This window comes from Caretta caretta, chromosome 1 (assembly GCF_965140235.1).
Source record: "Caretta caretta isolate rCarCar2 chromosome 1, rCarCar1.hap1, whole genome shotgun sequence".
Lineage (NCBI taxonomy): Eukaryota > Metazoa > Chordata > Testudines > Cheloniidae > Caretta > Caretta caretta.
The window spans coordinates 328,902,414-328,917,829 of NC_134206.1; the positions used below are offsets into that span (position 1 = coordinate 328,902,414).

General features: G+C 44.8%; 1 protein-coding gene across 5 annotated transcripts in view; it reads left to right on the top strand.

The window, feature by feature from the left end:
- The first annotated feature begins 8,854 nt into the window (after positions 1-8,854).
- The window catches only part of ORC5 (origin recognition complex subunit 5), a 122,882-nt gene continuing 116,320 nt past the window's right edge, over positions 8,855-15,416 (top strand). For 4 of the 5 annotated variants that reach the window (XM_048836406.2, XM_048836407.2, XM_048836409.2 and 1 more), the window contains exons 1-3: positions 8,855-8,944; positions 11,113-11,305; positions 14,628-14,720. In XM_048836406.2, coding sequence (XP_048692363.1) covers positions 11,195-11,305; positions 14,628-14,720 — 204 coding nt within the window. In that variant the 5' untranslated portion in view covers positions 8,855-8,944; positions 11,113-11,194. The remainder of the gene's footprint in view (positions 8,945-11,112; positions 11,306-14,627; positions 14,721-15,416) is intronic. The other variant, XM_075124500.1, reaches the window with a different exon arrangement.

Below are 15,416 nucleotides of genomic sequence, written 5' to 3' on the forward strand. Positions count from 1 at the left end.
ACCCAGAACTGATCCCTGTGGGACCCCACTCGTTATGCCCTTCCAGCATGACTGTGAATCACTGATAACCAGTGATCACTCTAATTTTTCCCACCCATGTGCAGAATGAATTTTGTTATGTGCACCAATATGGTGGTGATGACACATCACCTTCATATTCTTGCACATAACAAAATTCATGTGGTGGGTGGGCTGAGGGAGTGTGGGAGGGATCTCAGGGCAGGGACAGAGGGTTGGGGCGGGGGGATGAGGGCTCCAGCTGAGGGTGCGGGCTCTAGGGTGGGGCTGGGGATGAGGGGTTTGTGGTGCAGGCTGCCCCAGGGTTACGGTGGGGAGAGAGGACTCCCTCCAGCTCTCTCTTCCTGCAGCAGCACCTGGGCTGGGGGTGGGGGGGAGAGGTGCCCCTCCCCCAACTGTGGCAGATCCAGGGCTGGGTTGGAGAAGGGATGGGCTCCCCTGCGCGGCATTTAATAGGTGGTTTCGCGGCTGTGTAATTTACAGGGAACTTAGCTGATAACTACTCTCTGGGAACGGTTTTCCAACCAGTTATGCACCCACCTTATAGTAGCTCCATCTAGGTTACATTAACAATTAATGCAGTGAGTTGCCTGCTACCTAAATTTATCCTACACTTCCCTATTTGATTTTCATTTACCCTATAACTATTTTTATTGCTGTAGTAAATTAGAAACGTGAGGTTATTGCATTAATATTAGTCTCATTGGTAAATTGCTCTGGTTTTTCCAACAAATTACTTCAGTTATACCTCAAACAAGAGGTTAATTCTTTGCTTATTGTTATCAAAAATCAGGATTTAAAAAAAAACCCCATGTGCATGGACTCTTTCTTTCTCTGCATCCACCCCCCCTTAATTGCAGGATTATTGTACGGAGATATAGGTATAAAACTGAGACGTCTGTAGAAAATAGGCTGAGGGACCAGATCAAGCTGACTAGGAGACAGGGTTTCCTATTAGTCTCAGTAAGCAGTTTATCAACCCAAGGGAAAATTTATCTGCTTTTTTATAGATTGAGAAGTTTAAGGGTTTGTCCTCAAATGTGATGGCTTGTGTTTTGCTTTATATTGCAGTTTAGATGCTTTGCTGCTTTTATACGTATAGATTAAAAACTTTGTCAACTGCATATTGACAAAAATGCCTTGGGACTTGTCTTTTATATTCTTTCAGAAACTCACAAAAACAGGAATGATGTTAAACACAGTATTAGTGTGACTATGTAACAGCAACAGAATCACAAGGGGTTTTAGCTCAAATCCTAAGGTCAGATGCCACATGAAAGAAAATTTGCTTAAGATAAATTTTTCAGCAGTTCTGTGCATAATATAAAGGGAGGAGAATTTTTCCACAGGATTATGCACTTCACAAATGAAGATCCCACTCTATGGGCCTTACTATAATACACTAGGGCCATTTTATGCTGCTCTGGCTATGTAAAGGGACCTTAAAGTGGGCAGAAATGGCCTCTGGGGAATATCTCCTGGGCAGACAACCTCCTTTTCTAGTGTACAACTGGTATAAGGGTGGTATATGCCAGCCCTGCTGCCAGCATCTGGGATAGGGGCAGCTCAGGACATGGCTGGACATGGCAGGACATTCTCTGGAACCATGGAAAGTAGTACATAAATTAGAGTAGCCAAAAGGCTGCTCTAATTTACGCTAAGGACTATGCAGGTCCCTGCACAGCCCCTGACTATAGGGAACACAATGGTAGCTGAAAGCTACCCTTGCCCCGTCCCCGTCCCCCACTTCCTGACTCAAGGATAGGACCAAAGTAACTGAGAACCAGGCTCTGTGCTTCTGGCTACAAGTTACCGATGACAAGTGGCTGCAGATCAGCATTTCAAATACTCACATGGTCTGAGTCAATAAACTCCCAGTCTGGGCCTACGTTTGGTGTTTTGGTTTTTGTTAATTCAAGGTGCCTTGTTCTATATAATAAGCTTCCTAAGTAATAGTTTAAACTAAGAACACACTGATTGCCTTAGTAACTAAGAACAGCATTTTTGAAAGGCACCTGTTTACAAAGAAACACCAGTGTCCTCTCTGATAATCTGGGTTATCCTAGGCAGAAATGTTATCACAAATACCTGAAAAGTGGAGGTAGGTTGCCTATGCCAGTCTGCCACTAGGGGAAGCCCATTGTTCTCTGTTCTCTAGGGCTAAAAGAAGATTGCTCATATTTTGTCCTCAGTGTAGTCTATTGCCCTTTCAATATTTCCAACATCGGATACTTAGGAGGCTGCCAAACACTGAATTATACAGGCTATACCTATAACCGAACAATTCAATTTGTTATGCATTGCAGCATTCTGCAGTAGAGATTGAGGAATTCATGTCAGTGAAATGAACAGCATTTACCAATCATGCCTTTTGGCTATAGTCACCTAAACTGTGCCATGAAAACAATACAAGCCTGTAGTATGGCACAGTACACACTACACTACACACTACAGCTAAAGCATGTGTGTCACATGCCTCCTATTTCACTGACATGCATGCCATCAGGCACTGTAAGGGTATGTCTACACTACGAAATTAGGTCGAATTTATAGAAGTCAGTTTTGTAGAAAGCAGTTTTATACAGTTGATTGTGTGTGTCACCACACAAATGCTCTAAGTGCATGTAGTCGGCGGAGTGTGTCCACAGTACCGAGGCAACCGTCGACTTCCAGAGCGTTGCGCTGTGGGTGGCTATCCCACAGTTCTCGCAGTCTCCGCTGCCCATTTGAATTCTGGGTAGAAATCCCAGTGCCTGATGGGGCTAAAACATTGTCGCGGGTGGTTCTGGGTACATATCGTCAGGCCCCCGTTCCCTCCCTCCCTCCTTGAAAGCAAGGGCAGACAATCATTTTGCGCCTTTTTTCTTGAGTTACCTGTGCAGATGCCATACCACAGCAAGCATGGAGCCCGCTCAGCTAACCGTCACCGTATGTCTCCTGGGTGCTGGCAGACGTGGTACTGCATTGCTACACAGCAGCAGTTAATTGCCTTTTGGCAGCAGACAGTGTAGTATGACTAGTAGCCATCATCGACGTAGTCCTGTGTGCTCTTTTAATCGGGCGCCTGGGCAAACATGGGAGTGACTCAGCCAGGTCATTTCCCTTGTTTCGTCTCATGGCGATTCAGTCCTACTGGCAGTGTGCTGTTTTTTAACCTCCAGCCAGCAGAAGATGATGGTTAGTCATCATACTGCTGAGCACCCAGGAAATGATGATGGCTAGCGGTCGTACTGCACAGTCTGCTGCCAGATAGATGAAGTGGCTCAAAACAAGAAATAGACCAGATTTGTTTTGTATTCATTTTCTCCTCCCTCCCTCCTTCCCTCTGTGAAATCAACAGCCTGCTAAACCCAGTTTTGAGTTCTATCCTTGAGGTTTTGAGTTCTACCCTTGAGGGGGCCATTCAGTTTCTCGCAAAGCCACCCCCTTTGTTGATTTGAATTCCCTGTAAACCAACCCTGTAAGCCATGTCATCAGTCGCCCCTCCCTCCGTCAGGGCAACGGCAGACAATCGTTCCGCGCCTTTTTTCTGTGCAGACGCAATACCATGGCAAGCATGGAGCCTGCTCAGATCACTTTGGCAATTAGGAGCACATTAAACACCACGCGCATTATCCAGCAGTATATGCAGCACCAGAACCTGGCAAAGCGATACCGGGTGAGTAGGCGATGTCAGCGTGGTGACGTAAGTAATGAGGACATGGACACAGACTTCTGTCAAAGCAGGGGCCCTGGCAATGTGGGCATCATGTTGCTAATGGGGCAGGTTCATGCGGTGGAACACCAGTTCTGGCCTCGGGAAACAAGCACAGACTCGTGGGATCGCATAGTGTTGCAGGTCTGGGACGATTCCCAGTGGTTGCGAAACCTTTGCATGCGTAAGGGCACTTTCATGGAACTTTGTGACTTGCTTTCCCCTGCCCTGAGGTGCAAGAATACCAAGATGAGAGCAGCCCTCACAGTTGAGAAGCGAGTGGCAATCCCTGTGGAAGCTCGCAATGCCAGACAGCTACCGGTCAGTCGGGAATCAATTTGGAGTGGGCAAATCTACTGTGGGGGCTGCTGTGATGCAAGTAGCCAACGCAATCAAAGATCTGCTGATATCAAGGGTAGTGACCCTGGGAAATGTGCAGGTCATAGTGGATGGCTTTGCTGCAATGGGATTCCCTAACTGTGGTGGGGCCATAGACGGAACCCATACCCCTATCTTGGCACCGGAGCACCAAGCCGGCAAGTACATAAACCGCAAGGGGTACTTTTCAATAGTGCTGCAAGCACTGGTGGATCACAAGGGATGTTTCACCAACATCAGCGTGCGATGGCCGGGAAAGGTACATGACGCTTGCATCTTCAGGAACTCTGGTTTATTTCAAAAGCTGCAAGAAGGGACTTTATTCCCAGACCAGAAAATAACTGTTGGGGATGTTGAAATGCCTATAATTATCCTTGGGGACCCAGCCTACCCCTTAATGCCATGCCAAGTGCAGAATGGTGGTAGAATGTGCATTTGGATGTTTAAAGGCACGCTGGTGCAGTTTACTGACTTGTTTAGACCTCAGCGAAACCAATATTCCCACTGTTATTACTGCTTGCTGTGCACTCCACAATATCTGTGAGAGTAAGGGGGAGACGTTTATGGCGGGGTGGGAGGTTGAGGCAAATCGCCTGGCTGCTGGTTTCACACAGCCACAAACCAGGGCAGTTAGAAGAGCACAGGAGGGCGCGGTGCGCATCAGAGAAGCTTTGAAAACCAGTTTCATGACTGGACAGGCTACGGTGTGAAAGTTCTGTTTGTTTCTCCTTGATGAAACCCACCGCCCCTTGGTTCACTCTACTTCCCTGTAAGCTAACCACCCTCCCCTCCTCCCTTCGATCACCGCTTGCAGAGGCAATAAAGTCATTGTTGCTTCACATTCATGCATTCTTTATTCATTCATCACACAAATAGGGGGATAACTACCAAGGTAGCCCAGGAGGGGTGGTGGAGGAGGGAAGGACAAGGCCACACAGCACTTTAAAAGTTTAAAACTTTAAAACTTATTGAATGCCAGCCTTCTGTTGCTTGGGCAATCCTCTGGGGTGGAGTGGCCGGGTGGGCGGAGGCCCCCCCACCGCGTTCTTGGGCATCTGGGTGTGGAGGCTATGGAACTTGGGGAGGAGGGTGGTTGGTTACACAGGGGCTGTAGTGGTGGTCTGTGCTCCTGCTGCCTTTCCTGCAGCTCAACCATACGCTGGAGCATATTGGTTTGATCCTCCAGCAGCCTCCGCATTGAATCCTGCCTCCTCTCATCATGCTGTCGCCACCTTTGAACTTCAGCCCTCTCTTCAGCCCGCCACTTACTCTCTTCAGCCCACCACTTAATCTCTTCAGCCCGCCACCTCTCCGCCCGGTCATATTGTGCTTTCCTGCACTCTGACATTGTCTGCCTCCATGCATTCGTCTGTGCTATGTCAGTGTGGGAGGACAGCATGAGCTCGGAGAACATTTCATCACGAGTGCGTTTTTTCGCCTTCTAATCTTCACTAGCCTCTGGGAAGGAGAAGATCCTGTGATCCTTGAAACACATGCAGCTGGTGGAGAAAAAAAAAGAGGCAGTGGTATTTAAAAAGACACATTTTCTAGAACAATGGCTACACTCTTTCACAGTAAACCTTGCTGTTAATATTACATAAACAGCATTTGTGCTTTCGTTCCAAGGTCGCATTTTGCCTCCCCCCACCACGTGGCTAGCCCCTCACCCCCTCTACCCCATGGCTAACAGCAGGGAACATTTCTGTTCAGCCACAGGCAAACAGCCCAGCAGGAACGGGCACCTCTGAATGTCCCCTTAAGAAAAGCACCCTATTTCAACCAGGTGACCATGAATGATATCACTCTCCAGAGGATAACACAGAGAGATAAAGAACGGATGTTGTTTGAATGCCAGCAAACATACGCTGCAATGCTTTGTTCTACAATGATTCCCAAGTATGTGCTACTGGCCTGGTATGGTAAAGTGTCCTACCATGGTGGGTGGAATAAGGCTGCCCTCCCCAGAAACCTTTTGCAAAGGCTTTGGGAGTACATTCAGGAGAGCCGCAAATGCCAGGGCAAATTAATCATTAAACATGCTTGCTTTTAAACCATGTATAGTATTTTAAAAGGTACACTCACCAGAGGTCCCTTCTCTGCCTGGCAGGTCCGGGAGGTAGCCTTGGGTAGGTTTGGGGGGGACTGTCTCCAGGTCCAGGGTGAGAAACAGATCCTGGCTGTCGGGAAAACCGGTTTCTCCGCTTGCTTGCTGTGAGCTATCTACAACTTCATCATCATCATCTTCCTTGTCCCCAAAACCTGCTTCTGTGTTGCCTCCATCTTCATTGAAGGAGTCAAACAACACAGCTGGGGTAGTGGTGGCTGAACCCCCTAAAATGGCATGCAGCTCATCATAGAAGTGGCATGTTTGGGGCTCTGACCCGGAGCAGCCGTTTGCCTCTCTGGTTTTCTGGTAGGCTTGCCTCAGCTCTTTAAGTTTCACGTGGCATTGCTTTGGGTCCCTGTTATGGCCTCTGTCCTTCATGCCCTGGGAGATTTTTGACAAATGTTTTGGCATTTCGAAAACTGGAACAGAGTTCTGATAGCACGGATTCCTCTCCCCATACAGCGATCAGATCCCGTACCTCCCATTCGGTCCATGCTGGAGCTCTTTTGCGATTCTGGGACTCCATCATGGTCACCTCTGCTGATGAGCTCTGCATGGTCACCTCTGCTGATGAGCTCTGGCCAGCGTGGCAAGCTGCAGGTGACCATGCAAACAGGAAATTGAAATTCAAAAGTTTGTGGGCCTTTTCCTGTCTACCTGGCCAGTGCATCTGAGTTGAGAGTGCTGTCCAGAGCGGTCACAACAGAGCACTCTGGGATAGCTCCCGGAGGCCAATACCGTCTAATTGCATCCACAGTATCCCAAATTTGACCCGGCAAGGCCGATTTAAGCGCTAATCCACTTGTCACAGGTGGATTAAGGAAATTGATTTTAAGAGCCCTTTAAGTCGAAAAAAAGGGCTTCATCGTGTGGACGGGTGCAGGTTTACATCGATTTAACACTGCTAAATTCGACCTAAACTCCTGGTGTAGACCAGGGCTAAGCCAGGTTCTGGGTAAGTGATTTCCTTTCAGTAGACTCACACATGGTGGTTTGGTAAAGTAATTACAAAAGCAATATTTTTCAAATGATGATGCCAAATATATAGTATATATAGTTCATATAGTTTGTGTCTTATTCATGCTTAGAGGTACTCTTTCTCTTGAAATTCTGATACGAGGCAAAATGAAACAGAAGCAACAACAGAGCAAGATCCTTTACAGTTGAAAATCTATCTTTGTCCCATTTGTAATCTAGTCACTGGTTTATGACTCAAATCCTCCAAAATTCACACAATGCTCTTGAATTGTAGATATTTTATTTTGATCAGCAATTTTGGTGCAGACATAGGTGAGAGAAATCCATGGAGCCAAACAACAGCTTAGCTGCAAATGGAGAAGAGGAAAAGTCATTTCAGCTAAGGTTGACTAACATTTGGTCAATATTTCCCCTCTAAATCCAACTTTTTCTGATGGCAGAATATAGCTAGTGTTGGTATTGTCCACCTAGTCGGTCCAATCAAGCCCCTTTTAGGTGTTATTCCATCATAAACAAAGACATGAAGAAATAAAGATTCAGCCAGCCTGGAGGATGGGACAGTGTAAGTGTAGCCTCAGTTTGGTGAAAAGACTGCAATTAGTCCATGCAAATTAAAACCTAGTTCTCTTGTGAACAATTAATAAAGATCCAACCTTTCTCTTTCAGGTAATTCAAAGTGATCAGGGCTGTCGATTAATTGCAGTTAACTCGCGATTAATTAAGAAATAATAATTGTGATTAAAAAATGAATCACAATTAATCGCAGTTTTAATTGCTCTGTTAAACAATAGAATACCAATTGAAATTTATTAAATATTTTGGATGTTTTTCTACATTTTCAAATATATTGATTTCAGTTACAACACAGAATACAAAATGTACAGTGCTCACTTTATATTATTTTTATTACAAATATTTGCACTGTAAAAATGATAAAAGATAGTATTTTTCAATTCACCTCATACAGTACTGTAATACAATCTCTTTATTGTGAAAGCGCAACTGACAAATGTAGATTTTTTTTGTTACATAACTGCACTCAAAAACAAAACAATGAAAAACTTTAGCGACTACAAGTCCACTCAGTCCTACTTCTTGTGCAGCCAATTGCTAAGAGAAACGTTTGTTTACATTTACAGAAGATAATGCTGCCTGCTTCTTATTTACAATGTCACCTGAAAGTGAGAAGAGATGTTTGCATGGCACTTTTGTAGCTGGCATTGCAAAGTATTTAAGTGCCAGATATGCTAAACATTCATGAGCCTCTTCATGCTTTAGCCACCATTCCAGAGCCTAGCTGCTCCCAGTCTTATCATAGAATATCAGGGTTGGAAGGGACCTTAGGAGACCATCTAGTCCAACCCCCTGCTCAAAGCAGGACCAATCCCCAATTTTTGCTCTAAATCCCTAACTGGCCCCCTCAAGGATTGAACTCACAACCTTCACCCCAATGCTCAACCCACTGAGCTATCCCGCCCCCTGCCCCAAGCACATCTGCCACTCCCGGCTCCTCCCCAGCGCTCCCCGTCCCATCCCCCCATCTGCCAACCCCCGAGCTGCTCCGCCTCCTCCCCTAGGAGGCGCAGTCCCCCCCATTCAGCTCGGGTGTGGGCACAATATGGGCGCCGACGATGGGAGAGTTCAATGTCCTAACGCGCATGTGCACACAGTTGGCACGTGCGCATTCAGGGGACCCTAGGCGCAAGGTGCGCATGTGCACGGGCGGGCGCTCGGTTCGGAGTCCGCGGAAGGCGGCGTGCCGGGTCGGGGTGAGTGTGGACGGGTCGGGGGCTGGGAGCGCGCCTGCATCTTGCCTGGGCCCCGGGCGCCGTGAGCGGGGCGGTGACCGCGATCCCCCATCAGCGGGGGCGCGTCAGGGCTGCCCCGACACTGTAGGGCCCAGAAGGGGAGGGGCAGGATCCCCCCGAGCGCCGCAGTGTCTTGGGGGCGGAGGGGCGAGCGGCCCCCACGTCCTGGCGCAGCCGGGGCCAGGCTCGGAGTGGGCGGGGAGGGGGTTGTGGGGCAAAGACCTGGCGCGCAGGGGCACGGAGAGTGGGGTGGCCCCTGGTGGGATTGCTCGCTTGAGCCACCTTCCGCTGGCTGTTGGGCCGAAGCGTGGGCAGAGCTGGGGGATGTTTTTATGCTAAATCCGTCTCCCCTCCACCCCCCGCATAGTGCTGGGGGTGTGGGCCTGGGCGGGATTGCTACCTGCTGCAAAGGTGTGGGGGATGATGGCTACTGCGATGGTGCCCCTGCGGTTTCCACCTGCCCTGACAATGATAGGGTGCTGGCGGGAGCAGGGGTACACGGTTGAATTCCTTCCCCTGAAATTGAAGGGGATCGTACATCTGTGGCATTAGTAAAGTAGCCGCCTACCTCAAAGCTTGCAGCAAAGTCTTGATATGCAGGGTCTGTTGTCTGGTGAGTCCTGGGCTTATTCGGACTCCTGAGTGTGGTATAATGTAGTGCCTTTGGGTGGTGGCAAAATAAGGTGATTGTATTGTCCTCATGCACTAATGTGATGTCAAGATGCACTTTCACACCATATTGTTTTTTTTTTTTTTCATGCTGAAGAAATGGGTGGCAAACCTTGAGAATCAGGATTGTTTGGTTCCCCCCTTTCCAGTCCAGAAACAGAGATGCTGTTCTTTTTTCTTTTGTTGTACACTAGGCATAACAAGATTTGCCTTCCATGGGTATTTTAAAGTTTGTAAAGCACTTGGTGTACCATCTTGACATTGGTAACTCACAGGTCAACCTCTCAGCTAATGAGGTATCTTGCTTCATCTAGTCCTATCTTAGCTTGTTTTTCTGACATCTCTTCCTGGATGTCCAGTCATCATTTTAAATTAAACATCACCAAAACTAAGATACATATATATTTAAGTCTTTCTTCTCAGGTTCTCCCCTCTGGCCATTTTCTTTATCAGAGTAGACAACACCGCTATTCTCCCTGTCACTCAGGCAGTGTAGCTTTTAGGTGTCATCTTTGACTGGGTCATTGTGTTTTTAATCTTGCTTTTTAAAAAAAACCAAATCTCTAAAATCTAGCCTTTTTTCCCTCTCTCTACTAAGTGAAGACTCATCAAAGCCCTCTTCCTGACTTGACTGCTGTAACTTTTGCTTTCCTCCAGTCTGTTCAGATTAACGATCATTTTTCTGGTTTATCATTCTGATCACATTGAATCCCTCTTTGAGGTGTCCACTGGCTCCCCATTGACTTCCACATCAAATATATGTTTCTTATTGTTACCTTTTAAGTCTCTTCATAACTTAGCACCATCTCGTAACTGACTTAGTAACCTATTATGGTGTCAGCCCCTGCTTTTACTCTGCAAGTATTCCCATCCCTTATCACCCACCAGTCAGCTGCTTGCTTAAACACCTCTATGCTTGCTGCCATGCTGCCCTTTATGCTTAAGGAAAACTCCCTGGTAATATCTGAAGAGCCACTATTTTATCCTTCATATCCTTCTATAAGGCTGGTCTCTGCTATGATGCTTACTGATAGCACCTTGCTAATCATGGCTAAGCAGATGACCAGCTGAGACTATTTCTCTCCTTTCCTTTCTCTACTCCTTTACTTCCTATCTACCCTCAAAAAATAAAGTAAAAAACTGCAATTCATGTAACTAGCAAAGTTGTGACAGCATATTGATTGCTCATTTGTTGTATCTACCCCTGTCCTTTTGTTTGTGTCTTTAAATTGTAAACCTTTTAGGGCAGGTGTTCTCTTTTTTTGTTTCTATTTCTGTATAAGGCCCAGCACTGTTGGGCCCCAGTCCTGAATGGGGTCTTTGGGTTCTACTGTGATATAAGTAATTGATCATCATTGCCCTTGGTTACAAAGTCTGATTATAAGAAGAGATTGTCACCTCTTATTTAGTTTACTTTTATTTCTCCACACAGGAAAAAATAACATTATTTTATTTTCCAGATCATCGCTTTGGTCCTTTTTGCCTCTTGGAAGGTGACATACATATGCAGTTAGATGACTGATGACAGAAACTTGAATCAAAATGCCTAATTTCGAACATCCAGAGTATCCTGAAGCTACCTTGCTTCACTTGGAAAGTATGGTGCCCTGTCGAGAATCCCAAGTGTCATCACTCATGTCAATATTTGGAGAGGTAGCTCTTGCTATATTGTGTATTTGGGTAGATCATAGATGTTCTACTAAAATGTTTGTTTTTATGGACAGGTTGAAAACAAACTTAAATGCATTATTACTCTGAGCTAGGCTAGCTGTTTACATTGTAATTTGAGATCTTGTATTATCCATCTTTCATATCAGCCTCTGGCTAGTAGGTGTCTGATAAACTTGGAAACACAAGATGCTCTAGCTACTGTAAACAAGGGGGAGCTTTATAGCTATTTTCCCCCTCCTGGCTGCTGTTAGTTGGCTTTCCATTACCAGTCATTCTTAGCTGCTGTGAGGTGGTGATAGGAAAGATCCTTGCCCCTCTACTCCTCTCATCTTTTCTTGGGTGGTCCTCCCATATGGATAACTCTGGTACCTGTCTTTGCTGTTGTGCTGGTAGCTTTCCCAACAGAAACAACATGAAACATGATTCTTGATAGCTTCATTGCTGCCTATAAGGCTCTGGAATAGCTACTATACAACTTACCAGAGATTTGTTAATTTTTACTCTACTGGTGCTTGGCAAAGCTTTTGCAGTAGCAAAGGCAACGGCGCTTTTTATCTGCAGACTCTGGGAAGGCAGCATGGTATCCATTTACATTCAGTTAACTGTGTAAATTGATGTTGATAGTTTGTCTGGTACCGCAATAGAGTTTTTTTTACAAGGTATATATAAAGCTTAAATACTGGATATTGATTTATTTATTGTAGCTATAAAGGCTGGAAGCTTAATTTGTTTTTAAACAAAAGCTTAAATTCTGCAGAATCTTTATGGCTTAGGCTGTCCCCATGTTTTCCAAGGAAAGCTTTCTGCTTGCCACTGGAGAGTGAATTTTTCAAGCATTGCCTTCAGGACATATTGAAGACTTATCTTTACTTGGGCACTTGTTTTGAAGTCATGACCTGGGTGCATTCAGTTTTATTATTCAGAAGATGTTTTCTGTTAACTTTGTGTCAGTTTGGGTTTCTCAGGCCTTAGCTACACTTGCACATGATACTGCAATAAAGCCTCCCAGAGCGCTCTAACTCACTCCCCATCCACACTGGCAAGGCACGTAGAGCGCTCTGACTCCCTGGCCAGAGCGCTGCTGTACTCCACCTCCCCAGAGGGATAAGGTTTGCTGCATATTGGGTGAGACGCTACAGCATCAGTGTGAATGAGGAGTTACCTTAGAGCGCTTTGATTGCCCTCTGGAAATGTCCCATAATTCCATTAACTGAAGTGGGCTCCCTTGTCTTTGTTGTGAACTGTGCAGGGGGGGGGCGGAGGTGGCTCTTTCAAAGCTCTGTTTCGAGAGTGCGGGCTGCTTATCAGCTCTGAATAAAAAACAACTAATGTTTGCTTTGAGTGAGTGAGAGAGAGGCGGGGGAGGAAAGGGGGTCTGTACTTACAAGACAGTGTACTGACATACTCTCAGCACCCCAAAAAGCCACTCTCCTCCCCCCTCCCATACACACAACTCTCTCCACTCCACCGCCTCCCCATTTGAAAAGCATGTTGCAGCCACTGGGATAGCTGCCCATAATGCACTGCTCCCAGTGCAGCTATAAGTGCTGCAAATGAGGCCATGCCAGTGCACTTTCAGCTGTCAGTGTGGACAGACTGCAGCGCTTTCCCTACTGTGCTGTATGAAGGCTGGTTTGACCCAAAGCTCTCTACATCTGCAAGTGTAGCCAAGCCCTCAGTTAATTTAAAAAAAAAAATGTACAGCTGCGTTAAAGCTACAATGGGCACATTTTGACAAAAAATAAAGATACCTTCAGAATGAATTGGATTTGCTTCCAGTCTTCTCCCTCAAATCTCAGTTCTCTCATTTTTATTTTATTTTTTTAATTTCCCCCCACTTCCTCCTTTTCATTAAATTTAAACTGCTTTGGGTTATCCCTTTAATCATACGAACATAGGTTTTAACAGTCGGGTAAAATTTTCAAAGCATGTAAGTGATTTAGGCTCCTAAGATACTTACATGGTTTGGGTAAAATTTTAAATATCAGCAGCTGAAAAATGGCTGCTCAGGCTTTGTGAAACAATAGGAGAGCTTCAGATATTAATTTTTTATTAGCCCTTAAAATGATTTCTAAGTTTACCTTGAGAAATATAGCATGAATACTACTATACTGGGTAACAACCATGGTTTTAGGTATTATGGGTGAGGAGGCTTGCCTCCCTCTCTGTCCTTCTCCCTCTCCTTTCCTGTTCCAATATCTTCTGTCTTAGCCCTTTTGTAACTTGTATTTATCACTACATAATTTAAGAAATTACACTTTTTTTTTGAGTTGTAAGCGTAAATTAATTGCTTTCCATTATAGAAAATATCTGGAGGGTGGAAGTTGATATTCAGCCTTTTGACTCTAAAGGAGAGTACTACCAAAAAAACCCTCAAAATGCATAGTAAGACACAGAGCCCGGCTGTGCTACAGTGCTAAAAATAGCAGTGCAGTCTTTCCTGCTTGAGCTCTGCAAACTGGGAAAGGGGTAGGACTCAGGACCTGAGCTCCGGCCCAACCAGGAACATCTAAACTGCTATTCTCCATCACTGGAGATTTTTAAGAGCAGGTTAGACAAACAGTTGTCAGGGATGGTCTAGATAATAATTAGTCCTGCCTTGAGTGCAGGGGACTGGACTAGATGACTTACTGAGGTCCCTTCCAGTCCTACACATCTGAGTCTATGATTTTTAGTGCCGTAGTTTGATCTTGTTTTTTGCAGTGTAGATGTACCCTTAAAGGGTCAAAAGCAAATACGATCTTAAGGCCAGTCTGACTTCTTTACACATGTTGAATAGTACTCTGCAATTAGTGCCATCATTATCAGTGGGACATCTTGACAAGTAAGCTACTACTCAACATGAGTAAAGGTGGCAGAATCCAGAACACTTTTTTTTCCCTAAAGAAGACATGATCTAACTCGGGTTAGCTAACTTGAGTTAAAATCCCAGTTGTCATTTTCTTATTAGTTAACAGATTGAAGTAAAGCCAACACACTACCTTGTCTTCACTAGAATTTTACCTCAGGTTAGCTAACCTGAGTTAAGAACGCACCCTTTGCCTAATGAAGACACAGCCTTAATGTTCTGGGAGTTTCAGTGGTGGCTTTAGGGCCTTTTTTGAACCCTGCTCTCAGGTTTGGAGGACCATAGAATCAATGTGATAAAATACCATGTTGCATCTTAATTGGAGTGTACTGTATTTGACTCTCTTAATTTAAAACAAAGCTTTTCTTCTGGCAGAAAACTGGATGAGGCAAAGGTCTCTAAATCTCAGAAATAAAGAGAATGTTAAGTATTAACATTTTTTTAACTTTTTTCTAGCGTCAGCATTTTAGCTTCCCATCCATCTTTATCTATGGACATACATCTAGTGGCAAGACCTATGTGATGCAAACTCTTCTAGAAACGTTAGAGGTAAGAATAAATTCTTATGAAATTCATAAAACACTTTGAGCCAATGAGGAATTTTAAAAAAAAGAAAAAAGTTCCCAAACTAGCTACTTTCAGTTTGGTGGAGAACTGCAAGAACAATTTATTTTGCTCCTATTTCTTGTCTGTTATTCTTACAGTATCTCTCCCACTTATTGCTTGATGCCACATAAAACATCTTCCTTCTCATCAAGGCATTTTGGATGCTGCACAACACAATGCAAATTAAAATAGAATAAACTCATAAAATTCAAAATTGATAAAAGGAAATGTTCTGGAGTTGGTGGGTCTAGTACAGAAAGGTGGGTGAATGGTAATTAATAAAGGGCCAATGTTGATCATAATAAGCCTGGCTAGAAATTAAAAAGAACAAGCAAACAAAAAGGCTTTTTTTTTTTTTTTAAAGTGAGGAGTGGTAAACTAAGATGGCTGTCTGGACTGACTGCAGCAAAGACATCACTCACTGATCTGAGACAGTCATTTACAGATAACTTTTTTTGAGCTGAGAAATTCACCTTTAAATCTATTTTATTTGCATATAAAACTGTATTGGTATGCATGCTACAAATACTAAATATCCAAATTTTACTGGTTTTTGGCTATTTGTATTACAATGATGCCTAGAAGTTCTGATCATGTTCAAGGCACTACTGCACTAGGTGCTGTACAGTATATGAGTAA